At 36.9% G+C, this 18,595-nt stretch overlaps 1 protein-coding gene across 3 annotated transcripts in view; it reads right to left on the bottom strand.

The window, feature by feature from the left end:
• Positions 1–6,691: 6,691 nt before the first annotated feature.
• The window catches only part of LOC119072734 (serine/threonine-protein kinase NIM1), a 42,960-nt gene continuing 31,056 nt past the window's right edge, over positions 6,692–18,595 (bottom strand). For all 3 annotated transcript variants that reach the window (XM_037178010.1, XM_037178012.1, XM_037178011.1), the window contains 7 exons: positions 11,965–12,064; positions 11,671–11,782; positions 9,793–9,949; positions 9,459–9,500; positions 9,319–9,385; positions 7,645–7,887; positions 6,692–7,586 (listed from right to left, as the gene is read on the bottom strand). In XM_037178010.1, coding sequence (XP_037033905.1) covers positions 6,820–7,586; positions 7,645–7,887; positions 9,319–9,385; positions 9,459–9,500; positions 9,793–9,949; positions 11,671–11,726 — 1,332 coding nt within the window. In that variant the 5' untranslated portion in view covers positions 11,727–11,782; positions 11,965–12,064 and the 3' untranslated portion in view covers positions 6,692–6,819. The remainder of the gene's footprint in view (positions 7,587–7,644; positions 7,888–9,318; positions 9,386–9,458; positions 9,501–9,792; positions 9,950–11,670; positions 11,783–11,964; positions 12,065–18,595) is intronic.

The raw sequence follows: 18,595 nt of genomic DNA, 5'->3' as shown, positions 1-18,595 counted from the left end.
TTCAGCTTGAAATTGATCGCCTTCACAGATGGTGCACGGAGAACAAGCTGGGATTGAATGTGAAGAAGTGTGCAGTCATGTCAATTACACGGAAGACCGAATCGAACAAAGTTAATTATCGATATAAAATAGGAAGCGATGTTGTGCCCAGGGTTAATACTAAACGTGACCTGGGTGTCACTATTGATAGTAAGCTCTCATTCGTCGAACATGTCGGTGAGGTTACGCGTAAGGCGTATCGGATGTTAGGTTTCATTTTCCGATGTGGCAAGTTCTTTAAGAAACCGGAAAGTATGAAAACTCTCTATAACTCGCTGGTGAGAAGTCGGCTTGATTATTGTGCTGCTGTTTGGTCGCCTATCTACGAAAAACATGTTAGTGTTGTGGAGAGAGTCCAAAGGAAATTCACCAGGATGTACTTCTTCAAATTCAATTTGCATAAGACGGAATACGATGATCGTCTAAGGCAACTTAATATGACTTCGCTGACAGCAAGAAGACTGATAAATGATGAGATCATACTTCACAAGATTATACATGGGTATATGGATACAACCTTGAATCAAAGCATTACGTATTATCATCATGGCAGAACTACGAGGATGAACAGACCTGTTTTCTACACTCCGAATTATTCAAGTAACATAGTGCAAAACGAGCCCCTGCACAGAATGCAGGATAACCACGATAAATACTTCTCCGAATGCAACATTTTTGATCAGTCACCGAGTGCTTTTAAAAGGTGTGTCTTGAAGGTTAAGCTGACCGTTTAAGGCAGAGATGTGTAATTCCTACACGACTTGATTAGTACTAAGTTTGGTTTGTATACTTTATCTTTTTCTATTGTTTTTTTTTTATTATATTTATTTTAGTGACAGATTGATATGTTATTGGGTTGAAAGACCTGTTTATTGATCTATAAACAAATAAATAAATAAATAAAAATAAATAAATATACGGGTTTGTACGGGGCTCAGTCGCAGCAAACGCTCCGACTGTTCTGATGGCTCGTTTTTTTTAATTTTTTTTCAATAAATCTAAAAAAACTTTCTTATGCCACCATTCCTGAGACTTTTTTAATGGAAATGTATGGAAAGTTCAATTAAAAATGAAATTAATTGCTATCTACTGGTTGTCTCTGGTTTACCGAACAATTATATGCACTAACAAGAAATTTAACATTTTTACTTTGTGAGTGTGGACAACTTTCACTTAATTTTTTCACCATCGGGAAGCTTTCTGGTCATGTCTAACTCATCCACTGCTGAGTAGAGCTTCAATTGCTACTACATCTCATAGCCGAGGATCTCACCTTTCCAAAAATACCATACTTGCCCTATTCGCTATCTGGCTTGTATTCTTTACCATGTCAAATATGTGGGTAAGTCGACCTACTCGAAAGATTTTTGAGGCAGTTTTTTATTTCCAATTTTAACCGAAATAAAGTTACAAATTATGTCAAATAAGGTGGTTATGGACTCATTTAATGACGTTTACACACAATGTGATACATTCTGATATTTCTGAAAAATTGGATGACAGCTCGTGATCTTTGCTGTTTCATCCAAGGCCCCCCTCAATAGAACAAACTGACAAATTAAAATGAAAAATCATATATTTGAATGTGTACGTGACAGCTCCGTGTACAGACAGTACACGGGACTCTTAATGTCAAAAGTAAAGGGACTCATAATGTCAAAAGCAAAGCAAAGTTGACGTTTTCGTATAATGGTGTGTGTGATATAATTTTTCAATGAATTTCGGTCATAATTCCTCTAGGTAGTCTACCTCTATGGTTTCATCTAAAATTGATGTCATCTACGGTGCATTTCAAGTGTCAACAGATCTATGAAGTTGATTTCGCTGCTGATTTCGACTCAGGGAATGTTTAAAATGTTGTCTGAAGCTGATTTTGAAATTGCGAAACCCTTCAGCGCAGTAGTGATATGGTCAGCAACACAAAATATTTCGAATTATCAGCCTTAGGCCGTAAGTACACGAGCAATTTTGCGTTGATGGGATTGACAATTATTACGCGTTTTCAATTGTTTAGCCTGTGGTGAATATTGAATTAAAATGTGCAGATTGCTAGGAATCTCGCGCCGCGTCATTCACAATAATTCACATTTTGACACATTTTGTATAAGGAAGATGTCACTTTGTGAATTATTGTGAATGACGCGGTGCGACATTCCTTAAGGCCCGTCATTGGGAAATGACAGGACAGTTTCCCGAAAATGTATGGAAAATTTTATCACAAAAATTCACCGAAAAAATTCAAAGAAGCTCACCTCTGATACTTTCCATTGTATTCGGGCATAGTCTTTTTAGGTCGCCAAGGCATATTTGAACACTAAAACACTTTTTACTCGATGCAAAAACAAAAAGTTTTTTTTTGCTTTGTCGCGACAAAAACACAGAAAATATTTCGACACAACTGTGACACTCCGCTACTATAAGTACTAGAATCAATGTTTGCTGTGTTCATTTCGGCGGTAAAATATTTTCATTCAAAAAAGTGTCGGACATTTAAAAACAATCATCAAACGGTTGACAAAGGGTAGCGTATACATTTAATAATGCTCATCGACCATTTTTTAAAGCTTTACGATAGCTCAGCGGACATTCTCTCAACGATGGGAGAGCATTTATTAAAAATTTAGCCTCTCGTAAGACTGCACTGTGCGTAAATAAATGTTCGTTTCTCTTTAGTTAGCTAAGAAGACTTCGCGAAGTCTAATTATACCACCTCTTTGAATAAAAATATCGGCTGAGGTCGAATAATTCTCCGCTGAGCTCTAATAATTCTTCGCTGAGCTTTAACAAACCTCCGCTGAGCTCTAATAATTCTCCGCTAGGCTTCAGGAAGTGTCCGTTAGGCTTAAGAAAGTTGCAGGAAGGCTTAATGGAGCTAATCGGACACTCAGCGGAGATCTGCCAAAGCTAAGTGGAGTCTTATTAAATCATAGCAACAATTATCAGGTAACCGCTGATGCTTATTGAGTGTTCGCTTAGCTTCATTGCCTTACTACTACGTGCTAAGGTCTGACGGACTCTTACTGAAGCCTAGCGGAGAATTATTAGAGCTCATTAGAGGTTTGTTAAAGCTCAGCGGAGAATTATTCGACCTCAGCCGATATTTTTATTCGAAGAGGTGGCATAATTAGACTCAGCGAAGTCTTGTTAACTTACTAAAGAAGTGGGAGAGGTTACAATTTTAATAAATGTCTACCATCGTTGAAGGGTCCGACAATTTTTTGAATGAAAATATTTTACCGCCGAAGTGAACACAGCAAACATTCATTCTAGTACTTATAATAGCGGAGTGTCACAGTTGTGTCGAAATATTTTCTGTGTTTTTGTCGCGACAAAAAAAAAACTTTTTGTTTTTTCATCGAGTAAAAAGTGTTTAGTGTTCAAATATGCCTTGGCGACCTAAAGAGACCATGACCGAATACAATGGAAAGCATAAGAGGTGAGTTTCTTTGAATCTTTTCGGTGAATTTTTGTGATAAAATTTTCCATACATTTTCGGGAAACTGTCCTGTCATTTCCCAATGACGGGCCTTAACACCAAAACGCAGCATAATTGTTGGTTCCCATCAATGCAAAATTGCTCGTGTGCTTTCCGCTTAACTGAAAGATCCAATTGCCGTTTGCATACAATTCAAACAATGATTTTAATTTTTAGTTTTACTTTTATTTGGTTTACAATCAATCGCCTCCAATAAGGTAATATCTGTTCTAAAGCTAAAAAATTTTAATCGATAAAATCTGTTAAAATATTAGGAACCGTCAAAACATAACATAACATTTTAGACATTTTACACAGCAATATTATAATCGAATGGCGGGTATCTTATGTATAAATTACGTAACACATTCACTTTTTAACTGATAAACTTTTCATTTCATTCAAAACCTAAACAGTACAATGGAATGTATTTCATGTAACAACTGTGCGTATTCGTAGATTTTTCTACATTTTCTTTTAAATATTTCGTTCCTGGGAAAAACCTTTGGTACCGCTAGAAGGATTTCACATCTGGTAACAACACACCAGACGTTTAAACAAAAATGGTTGATCTGGTGTATAACTAAAGTTTAAATTGAAGTTCTGCACTCAAACAGCACCAACGAATTTTAAATGTTAAAACAGAAAATGGAAACATTTCGGGGAATATTTTTCCGTAATTGTTCATGTAATTTACAGTGCTGTGACAGTGTGTGGGACACATAGGAGTTTTAGTTTTACGTTGCGACAATGTTCTGTTTTGTTACAAATTTTCTAATACTTTTTTCAAACTCAAATAAAGTTTTATGTCTGATGACAAGAACACGTTTGCTTGTAGCGTGATTAACGTGTTCCAAGCAATTTTTTATATATAACAATAAAAGGACGAACGCCTTTTAAAACCTAACTAATCTTAAAACAAACTTTTTTTTCCCTTAAATTTGTAATTGGTTTTACTTAAAAATGTAACTTTTGGCTGCATTATAAGAGGAAAATCACCAATGTCAATAAAGAGGTGGAACAATAAGGACAGGACAGTTCCCAATTTTTAGATTGATAAAGGTTGTTTCTATTAGGCTACTTAAAAGTGAGTTTAAAACGTAAACAGAGATTGAGTAGTAAACTTCTAATTTACACAATAGATTTCTTTGCTTTCTAGTAATTTATGTCTTTTATTTCATTCATTTGAAAAATCACAATTTCATTTACGAATATGGTCGTGGGAACTCTGAATGGTAGTAGATCATGTTGATGTGTCAACGAAACTATGATCTGCCATAATATCATTCCAAATTCTTCTCTTGATCTCTCGAGAAATATCCTTTCAAACGAAAATAATTTACTGGATCTTAGGAACTTCCAATACTCACTTCCATGTGTTCAAGCAAAACAGACGAATTAAGTGACTTTAAGAAAGTAAACCCAGATGGAGCTCGCTCTCAACGACTTCATTTTAGTGATTGCAAACTGCAGACCGGTCTACCATAATTATAAAAGCCACATTACTCAATCATTACACAATTGGAACATGTCGTACAAGTTGTACTGTACAACTGAAACGCGCTGAGAATGGGGGGAAGTAATCGATGTATGAAAATGAGAAGAGTGATTCATTCGTCTGGAAATGGAAGTCTGATTGGTCATATGGCCGACTTATTTACTCACAGTCTGATTAACATTTACCGCTACGCAAGGCTTCAAAACGGAAATTATTCTCTGTGAAGTCTGGCTTGCACGCTAATGGTGGTCCATTGGACGGGTCTCGGTGACCTGAGTTCGAAACACCGATTCGTTATTCCAAATGACATATTTGGTTCCGCTGCAGTCGCTTCACAAAAAATTTAAAAAGTAACTTTAAAGTTACAGTAATAGGTTCAGCAAGTATCTAGGAGCCCGTGAGTTCAAATGACCAATCCATAGGTGTCCACCACATATCGTTAGCACAATCTCGATGAAAGACAAAAATTACTTCGAAATTGTTCCATTCCTTCATCATTATTCAATTTTTTTGTGCGAAGCGGTTGCAGCGGAACCACAAATGTCATTGGAACCAACGGATGCACCGATACCTATTCCAAGGTTCTTTAAGATCTTTGACCTATTCAACGTACTATGCCACCATTTTGTGTACATTTCAAGAGTTTGAAATGGTTGCCTAGTTTTAAGTATAACTGGGGCATTCAGAGAGCGACGTATAGTGTCAAAATTGACAGAATTCTTTTGTTCTAATGTCAATTTTGACACTATATACGTTACCGCAATACGTCATCGCTCTCTAACTGTACATTAACCATATAAACAGAGCAAAATGCTCCATTGAATTCAATTTGTTGATTGAATTGTGCTGACCATATCCGAAAGTAATTATTTAATTATTCGCCTAAGAGTACAGATTTTTTGTATAACGATTTTGGTTTACTTGCAATTGATTTTTGTTATGATCTACACTTATTGTTGCTGTTGGTTGTACAAAACATTAGGAAAAAACTTCATAATTTTCTACTTAAAAATCTAATTTTTAGTATCAATGTTCGTTGAAATGTATTGAACACATCTCATTGTTCACATTTGTTTATAAACAATAATCGAAACCATTATACGGTCGCCAAGACCCCATGTGCATATCAGTAAGATCACGTTATGAATCCTATATCAAAATTACCATTGTCATTGTTATGGCACTTTTTCAGTACTAGAAGGGTTCTTGTGAAGATATCCCTTATATGACTCAGTCAGTTTCGTCTTAAGTGCCCATTCCACTCAAAAAAAGTACTCCGTGAGAGAGCCGTTAGAGAGCCGTGAGAGAGCAATCTGTCAAATAAACAAAGAAAAATTGAAAAAAATTCAATTTTGTCTCTCACACGGAGTACTTTTTTTGGTAAGAGGAAACTAAGCATTACCAAAAAAGAACGAGACAAAAGTGAGAGACAAAATTGGATTTTTTTCAATTTTTCCTTTGTTTATTTGACAGCTCGCTCTCTCACGGCTCTCTCACGGAGTACTTTTTGTTGAGTGGAATTGACACTTAAGTAGTAGCGAAACCAAATTGGTATGAGAATGGTAATTTCTCTTCTGATGTAGGATGGCCATAGATTTCAAACCGTCGTCGACTGATATACACGAGGGCTCTTCAGGCTACTCATTTACGTCGCTAAAATATAAAATAAAAATCACAAATTCAATAGGACACATACCATTCAATATGTTCATATAATAATGTTGTCGGACAGAGAGAGAGATAGAGGAGAGACACACACTTGTCCATAAAAAATCCGAAATAAAAGAAAATAATTCAAAATAGAAAACTAAAGTATGGCACAAGTTCGATTGCTCTTTGGTCTGGTTACTTCTTCATTTGCAATAATCTCAGCTTGTCTCGTTTGCCACATTTGCTTTTGCAGTCGATGAATCACAATGCGATAAATACCGATCACTTCGCTACGCGGTCCATTCTCAATAGACCGACACAGTATTTCACTCGTTAAACCGAGTTTACCGAGCAGCAGTCTCGCTTCGACTTCCAAATGATGTAAATGCGTTAGGTCATCGGTGAATGTTGGTGCCATGATGAAATTTCCTTGCTCTTCATCGAATGGATTATTACAATCCGTGCTGGGCTGACGGCGTGGACCGTTCGTTCCGTTCAGTTGGTCACTTTCAACCGTTTTGATTTCTAAACTATTTTTCCGATTGAACATATTCCCCTTCTCGCCACCATCCTCCATCGGTCCGATTTTCTTTTTCAATGTTCCGCTGAATATGGACCGGCGATGTGACCTCGTGACATTCGGTTGACTTATTGTCAATTCTTCTATATTTGGCATATCAATGGGATTTAAGAAATTTTCGGCATAAATACTGCTGGCACGTTTTGTGCTACATTGGATGGGCGCCAGATTACTCATTTCAATGTGTCGTTCGTGCGTAAGTTTTCGTCGACGCGAAAACCAAGATTTTTTTTGTTGCTTCGGTTGGGTTATGTCAATCGGCAAATGATTATGATTAACCCATTGACTAGCTAAAAGTTGATCGATTGTCGGTCGACGAGACGGTGTATGGACTAGTATGCGTTCTGAAAGGAATATTTCGTTGTGAAGCAAATCGATTTTCCATTTCACTTTATCACTTACGTATGAGCCGAATGCAAGGTAAACTCAAATGAGATGGCAGGGAAAAGTCACCGGACAGTACGGCTGTTCGTAATGCTGGCACGGTAGGCGCTCGGAATGGCATATTACCAACGATCATAAAGTAAACTAAAACACCCAATGCCCACACATCGACTGGTCCACCAATGTAATGGTCATCGCTGAACAATTCCGGTGCGGCATACGGTGGCGAACCACAAAAAGTGTCTAAGTGTTGCTGAGCACCTGTTTTATAATAAGGAACAGTGTCAGTGCAGCAAAGCTAAATTAGAAACGAAAAATTGTGCAGCGAAGGATAAGGATTCTTTCACAAACTTTCGAACGATGAAAATATTATGTCGGAAAATATGGCAAGGCATGTTCGTTTAAAACGAGGAGAAAAGCGATACAACGAACACTGAGCACTGTTCAATTTTCGATATTGAAAAATTCTCAAAAGTTTTAAGTGAATCAACCCCATCTAAAGTTAAATTAATTAGATGGCAATATAGTCCAGTGCTGTCACAGACAGCAAGCATATTCACGCCGTAAGTGTGCCTAAAATTTGAATTTTAAGTGAACGATTCGATGAAAAAGTGAACCGAAAAGTACATTTCAAAGCTTCGTTGTATGAAAATGACGCTACGTTAGAAAGACCTCCGCACGTTCCATTTTGAATTTCGACCGCACTTACGGCGTGAATTAACAGTTTTACTGTACAAACTACTACTTCAAAGATCGAATTATTTCCAAAAGATTGATGTCAAATCTTTTACTTCATTTTTTTGAACATGCTCTTTGCTATATAACATGAGTCAGAGCTTGTCGTTTATTCTTGTTGCCGTTGTCGATAACAGATGACAACTGTCTGTAGCAGGTTAGGGCCTCGCAAGTCAGCTCTAAATGAATCAATAATGCGCACAAGCTTCATAATCTGGGCAATTACAGTGTGTGTTCGGTCGCTCCATCGATGCACACACAGAATGACGTAACGCAAATAGAATGAAGAATGAATTTGTGTGCCCAGCCTACATTTAGGCGGAATATTAAGCACCTAACTTTCATCAGAGCTTATTTGCATACTTCGAGACGTGATTCAAAAGTCACGTTAAGCTGGTGGTGTTGCAGTGTGTGTTTGGTCACTGCATAAATGCACACACAGAATGATGCAACCCAAATAAGGTGAATTTGTATGCCTAGACTACATTTAGGCGGAATATCAATTAAGCCCCGAATGCAATGCATACTTCGAGGCGTGATTTAGACTGAACTTGTTATTGGCAGTAAGAGGTGATTATTTAGGTCACTGAACAAACAAACAAATAAACCGAAGTGGCGCTCTAAACTAGCAACGGCAACAAACGGAATCTATTTTCAAACATCAGATTTATGGACGTTATGTACACATCTTTTGCAGAAACAGTGTCCTCCTGGTCTTGAGCACTTGACTATTAAAAGATGTGCAAACTAACACTCAGCAAAGCTTTATCGGTACGTATCATCAGTACAATATTTTGAAACTTTGTTTCGATGGTATAGCCAAAGTGAAGGCAAATTGAAAATGATCCGACTATAGTTCTCTACACTCGAAATTAAACTTTAATGAGATTTTCTTTATCTTCTTTCTGCACAGCATTTCTCATAAAATTGTAATTATTGAAAGACCATTATATTTACCATTTATTAACTGAGTGCTAAATCCAAAGTCGGCAAGTTTAATTCTATCTTCGGTAACCATTAATACCTAAGAGGAAAAGGAAAATCCATTATTGCAAATTGCTTTTCAAAGAAAATTTTTTTAATTCTGTTTTGATTACATTTTCCGCTTTGATATCTCTGTGTACGAATCCCAATGAGTGCTGCAAGATTCAAGAAGAAATACGGAATTTACGTTAATTAATTATGTAAATCAATGTTTTTTCTGTGTATTACAGTGGACGCCAGTGAAATTTAGACATTAATTTGCAATAGTTGTTTTTCAGCTGGGCCACTTATACCATCAAGACTTATCATACGTCTTTCTTTATATGGTAAAGACGTACAAACTCTCTTGTTTGTATGAGTTGTATCAGCTGAGAAACAGCCGAAACAAATTCATGTCTAAATTTCACTGACTTCCACTGTATCTCAGTCATGAATGACCAGTCTCACCATATGTTTAACAGCTAATAACAATTGTTTGTATAATGGAGCCGCATGTGACTCTGTCAATGGACCACCTTGAGTTATCCTGTTGTACAGTTCACCGCCCCTTATCCATTCTGTAACTAAATGAACTCGTCCCAATGTTTCGACAACCTCAAACAATCTGGATGCATACGAGAAACGAGAAAAATCAAACATGAAAATCGATTCAACATTTTTTTTTTGTCGAAACAAGCAATGTCCCTTGCAATGTCCACTACCCCATGTCAATGGAAATAATGGCATAGTTGTGCCGGCTTAAGAAGTATTATATAGAGAGAAAAGCCATGGAAAAATATAATTTTCAAGAGCACAACTGTATAATACGGTCATCCGTTGTATCGCTGAATATACGTCGAGTTGGATACTGTTTCGTTGAGTAGTTGAAATATAAAAGTTTTCAACTCTCAACGATGTTACCACTCGAAAAGAAAAAAAAAGATTTCGTGGGTTGAAAATATCAAAATTCTTTTGAAGAAAGGGTTTTCCAAGTTTTTCATTCGTTCATGGTTTTCCTCTACATCCTGAACCAAAATGCTACAAAAGCAAAAAAATGTTTTTGATTGCTTTGTTAACCCACGTAGTTCAGTTAATGTTAAGAGCAATAATACACTGAGCTCGGACGAAATAGTATATTTCGTACCACGAACAAAAAGTCTTTTTTAGCGTGTGAGAGGTTTCCAGACAGAGCCGAAGACGAGGTCTGGAATCGAACACGCACTTTTTGGGTCCTAGGTATGAAAATACGGTTTTCGTGATTTACACCTGTGGACAGTAGGGCGTATCGAATTTTGAGAATTTTAAGGGTCGCGATAGCCTGTGTGCGGAAAACGTAGATCATTGAAAACTAAGTCCAGGCATTCCCTTTGATATGTAATTACGAATATGCTCATAAATAAAACCAACCAACCAAGTCCAGGCATATGGTTGATGGATCCGAAGGTGCCCGGGAAGAAGTCCCACCGGACGACTTTAACTTTCAAATGGTCATAACTCGGAAAGTTAAGAGTATTTTTGAAAACAATGTTCTAGCAGGATGTAGAGCGTTAAAAACTCTACAAAACTGCCAAAGAAACCGATGGTCCAAAAGGTGTGTCTGTCGAGGTTTTCTGACATCGAAAGTTCGACATTTTGGTTTTTGACTTTTATTTCCTGAGAGACAAATTATTAAGTTTAGCTTTTGGCATGAGGTTGTAGAGGAGGTCGAGTACTACCAGTACACTAGGCATTGTCCCGGTCGGCGATCCATCCGAAACCACTTTTTCAACATTTTTGAATGGACTTTTTAAGTGTACCCACGACGCCCACGAAGCCATTGCAGACAATGTAACCGGTGTTGCTGAGTCGAGGTAACCTTGGCCAGTAAGTGCACATAATATTCCATAACAGTAGCTGAACTTTTTTACAAAATATTTAAGAATTCGGTGTACACAGGCTATCGCGGCCCTTAAAATTCTAAAAATTCGATACGCCCTAGTGGACAGGACTCACTCAAAAGTTAAGAGGCCTGTAAATTTATTGGAATCAACATAGTCATCACGATGCTCATTAACGGCATATTGGTTCCCCTCCAAAGAAAGTTTGTCTGAAAAATGTATCATTTACCGATCGACGCTAGATTGAATTTATGTCGATAGGTTTGCGTCCAAGGTCGGGTAATTATTGCTCCTAATACATCTCAAATGAAAATGTAATTCGTTTGAACTTGGTGTCATTAATTAATTGTGTTCATGTCAGGAAGTCGCTAAAGAATCAACTTCCTGCAAAATTCAACTCTTTTCCATTTACAACGATGAGTACTAAATCGCGGAAATTGAATTAAAAACAAAATTTACGACAACTCACCTCAATATATTTGGATGATGTACACATTCTAATGTAGTTACCTCCCTAGAGAGCATACGCAACGCACGGGTATCTAATCGTCCTCTATCCACAACTTTTATTGCTACTTTATCTATGAGAAAGTGTCCAAATAAAATGGAATTGTTATTACATTTGCACATGAAATCAGCAGGGCATAAGTAAACACGATAATGTCCAATGAGGGACGCAACAAAAAAAAATTTCGTAGAATTATATAAAGCAAAATATATGACCCAACCGAGTTTTTAATGTTTAAACATAAAAAGATATTACCTCTTGTGAGTTGATGAATTGCTAATTTAACTCGTGAAAAATTTCCACGTCCAATGTCGCCACAGAATCTGTAAAGACCGACTCTCCTTCCAAGTGCGACCTATCAAAAGAAAAGTTTTTTTTTTGCTATTAAGACAACAACAAAAAAATTTGTGGCATCAGTGGTATATAGACATAAACACAACCGGAGACATTATGGCTCATTTACGAACAAAATGTTTAACATTTTAAGCAAGGGAGTCGATTCTAGATATGCAAACATATATTTATAATACCGAACATCCGACTGTGTGTACATTACATTATCATACACTGCGTCGTATTATCGACCGAAATATAACAAAAGCAGCGAGAGAGAAAAAAATGATTCTAATTTTATTTAGATTAAATTATGCTAAAAAGACATTGTGAGTGCGAAGTATCTCGTCAAGGTTTAACGATGTAATTTACAAACAGACAATAAGCAGGTGACGAAAAGCTTTTTTTTATTTATATTTTCACGTCATTTCCAACCACTTCTTTTTAAATAAATGGCAAAAAAATTTGCGCCGCTTAGTTAGGATAAATTCAACAACAATTGCGACATACAGGAAGATTTATTAAAGAAAAGAAAAATGAACCGAGACAACACGGAGGTATTTTACATTTTTCAAAACGAAAAATTCGTGTCTCTTCAAAGTTCACATAGCATTGTCTGCACTATGAGTTTGGGATTCCACGCTTGGAATTGACAGGAATTAAAAGGAATTGAACGGAATTGAAATGAATTGAAAGGAAGTAGAGCGATTCCGGCAATTAGACGAGTTGCTCTGGTAATTGAGGTAATTAAACGGAATTGAAAGGAATTAGAAATTGATTTGCCGTTTTGGCCAGTGGTTTCCCCCTCGCATAATATCACTTCTATAAGCGAAATGTTTCTTTTTACAGGAAACGTGCCTCCCTCACTTACATCATCCTTCTATACGAACCTTAAATTGTTGTATCATCCCAAAACAAATTTAAAATGTTGTCGATATTCGATATTGCTTGCCAATTTTATTGGCTCAAATTTCATCACTTGAACCTTTAATATACAGATTCATCATACAACAAAATTGATGTGAAATCAGACTTAAACGGAAGCAAAAGGATGACAAAACGACGAAAATTGTTGCGTTGTGATTTGAAAAAAGTGAAAGCTAATCCACCCTCTTGAAATTATTGTTTGCAGAAAATATAAAACATTTTTAAAACGAGCTGCAAGAAGAGGATTTTTTACAATTTAGTCTAAATAGCCACCGAACAACTTGTGTCCATGAAAGGCGCAGAGGATGTCTCGACTGTACATAATTTATGGAAAGTTTGGGCGGAAAGCTCACTCCCAAAAAAAAAATTTAACAGCGGACACAGGTAATGTGCGTCTTCAGGTATTGTAATTTCGTTACATTATCTGTGACAAGTAATGTGAAACGTTATCTGTGATGTGCCAAATAAAATTAAAAAAATGTTGCACGCGCCGGGGTTCGATCCAACAACCTTCAGATCACCAATCTAGAGCGTTGTCAGTACACGACTTTACATGGCTTATTGTCGTTATAAGCTGGAACATTACCTATGACGGCCAATGTGGATTACACCTACCACATATAATGCACTTTACCTGTGACATATAACATTGACAAATTGACAAATTGCCTACTTACAGGACATTTTGGGGCACATTACCAATCACAGGTAATACATTTCTGTGACGTTATCTGTGGCAGATAACTTTTCCATTTCCTACCATTACCATCAGTAGGTAATCTTTTTGAAAATATTATCTGCCACAGGTAATGCGAAAAAATATTGTTTGTCAGTGGCTGAACTGCCGACGGTTTTCGAGCTATGGGGGTAGTTTTGGCACAAACAGGGTCAATTTTTGTGTAATGACTTTCACGAAGAGCACGAAAATGTCACATCGTGAAATTCTTGAATTTTTCGTGAGATGTCATGGAAACGATTTCATTAACATATCGACCCTTGGCCCAAATAGCGTTCTTGATATGTTTTTGGTAGACGCAAGGAATTTTGAAATTTTGACACTTTTTCGATTTTGTGGTTTGCATGGATAAATCAAAAACTCAAGTGACATAGAAACAGAAAATGTGTCGGATTTCAAAAAGGTGAAAAGATAATCGCACGTTTCCCAGACACACATACACAACATTAGGTAATTCCATAATCAGAATGTGTTTTAGAACTTTACAATGACATATATAACACTAAGTTCACGTTCACATCTGTCTTGTGAGTACGTTGTGTGGGCAGTTGTTTATACACAATCATTTTGCAATGGATACTACTTGTCATTTGTCATACGTACACAGTCTAAATAAATGTTTAGTGATGAAATTACTAGTATATGACTTTATAGTGCTGATCCTTGAAAAAGACATGAATACATCAAGTGACTCTATATAAGGTACAACAACATTTAAAAGTAACACTCCGCTCCCATCAACGAACATTTAAAAAAAGATTAATGCAGGAAAGTCGATGTCAATTTCAATTTGGAAATAAATTCCACTTGGAAAACTAAAAGGGTAGAATGACAACGACATCCTGTATTTTATAATCATTTAATTCTCTACGCGAAATGTCTTCTCCACTAAGCATGTCAATTTACAGATTATTCTCACATTAAAATTTAATGCCAATGAAAACAGTTAAAAGCTTCGTTAAAAGCTAAGCTGATGGGTAGCTTCTTTAGTTGAAGAACTTGTATATCATTGAACTAGTCCTGAATTTTTGACATGATTAGTATTGACAATCAAAAATTCATATTTTTTTTCGACCGGTACGTTGTAATCAGTCAAAAAACCCTTGAAGGGTAAATGTGACGCAAGTCCTTTATCTTACTTACAAAATAACTGATATCGCTGAGGTTGACGCATTGTGCGTCGTACGCAAAAGTTTTATCAACAAAAATTTGACTCAAAAAATTTGTGAAAGAAAATTTTACAACAAAAAATTTGCGTCACAAGTCGCAGATCATTCGGTTTTCTTTCGTTTAAATTCTTTCAGTACAATTTTTCAACCATTTTCATAACAATACGTTACTCAACATCTGCCACTTGTGACGTAAATTTCTTGTTGTAAAATTTTCTTTCACAAATTTTTTGAGTCAATTTTTGTTGATAAAAGTTTTGCGTACGAGGCACAATGCGTCACCCTCAGCGATATCAGTTATTTTGTAAGTAAGATAAAGGACTTACGTCACATTTACCCTTCAAGGGTTTTTTGACTGATGTCACCACTTTTGTAAGTATGTCATTTCGACAACATCAAAAAACCTTATGAAAATTAAAAAATTCTAGAGATATTAGTCTGAATCCCAAAATCTAGAAACCAATCTTGGAACACCTCACTCATGCCGAAAATAACCCAAATCCATCAAAAAATCCGATGGAAGTTAGGAAGTGCCAGAGGAATCATCTGTCATCCCAAAATTTAGGAACCAACCTTGGAACACCTCACCTATATCGAAAATAACCCAAATCCATCGAAAAATCCGATGGAAGTTAGGAAGTGCCAGAGGAATCATCTGTCATCCCAAAATTTAGGAACCAACCTTGGAACACCTCACCTATATCGAAAATAACCCAAATCCATCGAAAAATCCAATGGAAGTTAGGTAGTGCCAGAGGAATCATCTGTCATCCCGAAATTTAGGAACCAACCTTGGAACACCTCACCTATATCGAAAATAACCCAAATCCATCGAAAAATCCGATGAAAGTTAGGAAGTGCCGGAGGAATCATCTGTCATCCCAAAATTTAGGAACCAACCTTGGAACACCTCACCTATATCGAAAATAACCCAAATCCATCGAAAAATCCAATGGAAGTTAGGAAGTGCCAGAGGAATCATCTGTCATCCCAAAATTTAGGAACCAACCTTGGAACACCTCACTATATCGAAAATAACCCAAATCCATCAAAAAATCCTATGGAAGTTAGGAAGTGCCGGAGGAATCATCTGTCATCCCAAAATTTAGGAACCAACCTTGGAACACCTCACCTATATCTAAAATAACCCAAAACCATCGAAAAATCCGATGAAAGTTAGGTAGTGCCAGAGGAATCATCTGTCATCCCAAAATTTAGGAACCAACCTTGGAACACCTCACCTATATCGAAAATAACCCAAATCCATCGAAAAATCCAATGGAAGTTAGGAAGTGCCAGAGGAATCATCTGTCATCCCAAAATTTAGGAACCAACCTTGGAACACCTCACCTATATCGAAAATAACCCAAATCCATCGAAAAATCCGATGGAAGTTAGGTAGTGCCAGAGGAATCATCTGTCATCCCGAAATTTAGGAACCAAACTTGGAACACCTCACTATATCGAATATAACCCAAAACCATCGAAAAATCCGATGAAAGTTAGGAAGTGCCGGAGGAATCATCTGTCATCCCAAAATTTAGGAACCAACCTTGGAACACCTCACCTATATCGAAAATAACCCAAATCCATCGAAAAATCCGATGGAAGTTAGGTAGTGCCAGAGGAATCATCTGTCATCCCAAAATTTAGGAACCAACCTTGGAACACCTCACCTATATCGAAAATAACCCAAAACCATCGAAAAATCCGATGAAAGTTAGGTAGTGCCAGAGGAATCATCTGTCATCCCAAAATTTAGGAACCAACCTTGGAACACCTCACTATATCGAAAATAACCCAAATCCATCAAAAAATCCTATGGAAGTTAGGAAGTGCCGGAGGAATCATCTGTCATCCCAAAATTTAGGAACCAACCTTGGAACACCTCACCTATATCGAAAATAACCCAAATCCATCGAAAAATCCGATGGAAGTTAGGTAGTGCCAGAGTAATCATCTGTCATCCCAAAATAGCTGTCTGGCACCCAATTTACACGTCCCCTACGTATAGTATACGTCCAGCGCGTTAACTTTTCTATCAGTGTAGAATGCATCATCACCAATAGTGATATCATAATAGCATATACTTTGCAAGTGAAGACATAAGGACTCGCGTCACCTTTACTCTTTAAGGATTTTCTAACTGAACATTTCAATAGTTCGATTTCGAAGGTTTCAATTCGCCAAAAAAGACGATCAGTTGGTACTATTACCGCCGTTTGTTGTTGCTTTCGAAGCAATTAATTAATTAATTTTTTTTATTACAGAACTTTGACACCTCCAATCGAACCAGACTTGAAATATTATCCTACACCTACGCAAACAAAAAATTGGAAGACGAAACAATTTTGCTGATACACAAGGGAAAAATCAAACTCCACTTCGGTTGATCTATGTGGATATAATCAGATGAAGTATAATATATTAGCACAGACGTTTCTCGTGTGAATAATAAATCAATTTCAAGTCTGAACGAAAATATTTGTGGATCCAATAAACGTAACACAAACATTGTTAATTAAATTGGTTTCGGATGTTTCTAATACCGTTCACACATAAAAAGTCAATTACAATTCTTCTGTGCCAATAATTGGCCAGTGGAACGAAAAAAAGGGATATAAAGACAAACCAGCAGTGGAACGTTGCGAACGTTGCTCATTTTCTTGATAGTGATATTAGCATTTTGTTACCTCTTGATGGAGTGTGGACATAATGTTGAATGTAAAAGTAACAAAAGTAATAATAGCTTACGACACCGACTGATCGATGCCACAAATGTAGCTCTTTTCTCTAAACTGAATCTGAGACTTAAATTAGGTTTTACTCTTCGAGGCACTAAAGAAAAGCCTTCAGCTATGCCAATATGGAGATACTTTGATGTCGTGGAACTAAGTTCTGGTCGGAAACTCTTGGAAGAACTTAATACGTAACTCTTTCGGCCTACTCAATCGTTACGTAAATAACTTTCATAAACCAAACTAATAAACAGTTTTCAGACCTTCAAAAATATCTAAGGTAATATTAAGAGTGATATCGCCAAAACATCGAACAACTTTGGGACAAGGGGTCACGGATATTATTGACTTATAGCTCATTCGATTCGTTGAACTGTTGCGAGTAAAACGTGGTACTACGTTTGGTGAACTTTATTTTGTTGTCGGCGCTCGAGGTTATGAAGTAAGGGCCAAAAGGGGCCTAAAATCGTTTTATCGCGATTAGTCGAGTGAGCCCATTTTGGAAAAAACCTTTTTTAGCTATCCTTGTAGGTCTTGAAGAGACGCACATTTTGAGTATACACACCACCAGGTCCATGTTGACCTGTTGGTGATATCAATCATTTTAGGTGAAAAAATAGGTGATTTTCCCAAGTCCCTGACCAGCTGCAGTGACATAAGTCGCGACATGGTATGTATGGCGAGAGAGCCTAGCCTCTGTAGTACCATAACATGTAAAAACACCCTTGGATAAGTTTCACTGCAAAGGGTTGGAGCGACTTTAGCGGAAGTCCACCCCAAGTCGACGAAATTTTATCCCTTTCTTCACGACAGTGTAAAGTTAACCAGGCAGGAGCGCTTGTTTGACTAGGGACCTGAATAATCTAGTAGCCCTTGATATTTTGCGAATAAGATTTTTCACTTTATGTCAGTGTTCATTTGAATTCATTTTCATCCCATGTATTAGGTCCCTTATTTGACGTTTCGAAAATGAACCGCTCCTG

This window comes from Bradysia coprophila (assembly GCF_014529535.1).
Source record: "Bradysia coprophila strain Holo2 chromosome IV unlocalized genomic scaffold, BU_Bcop_v1 contig_84, whole genome shotgun sequence".
NCBI lineage: Eukaryota > Metazoa > Arthropoda > Insecta > Diptera > Sciaridae > Bradysia > Bradysia coprophila.
The sequence above is the reverse complement of the archived record's forward strand: the minus strand, read 5'-3'. Positions and strand labels throughout refer to the sequence as shown.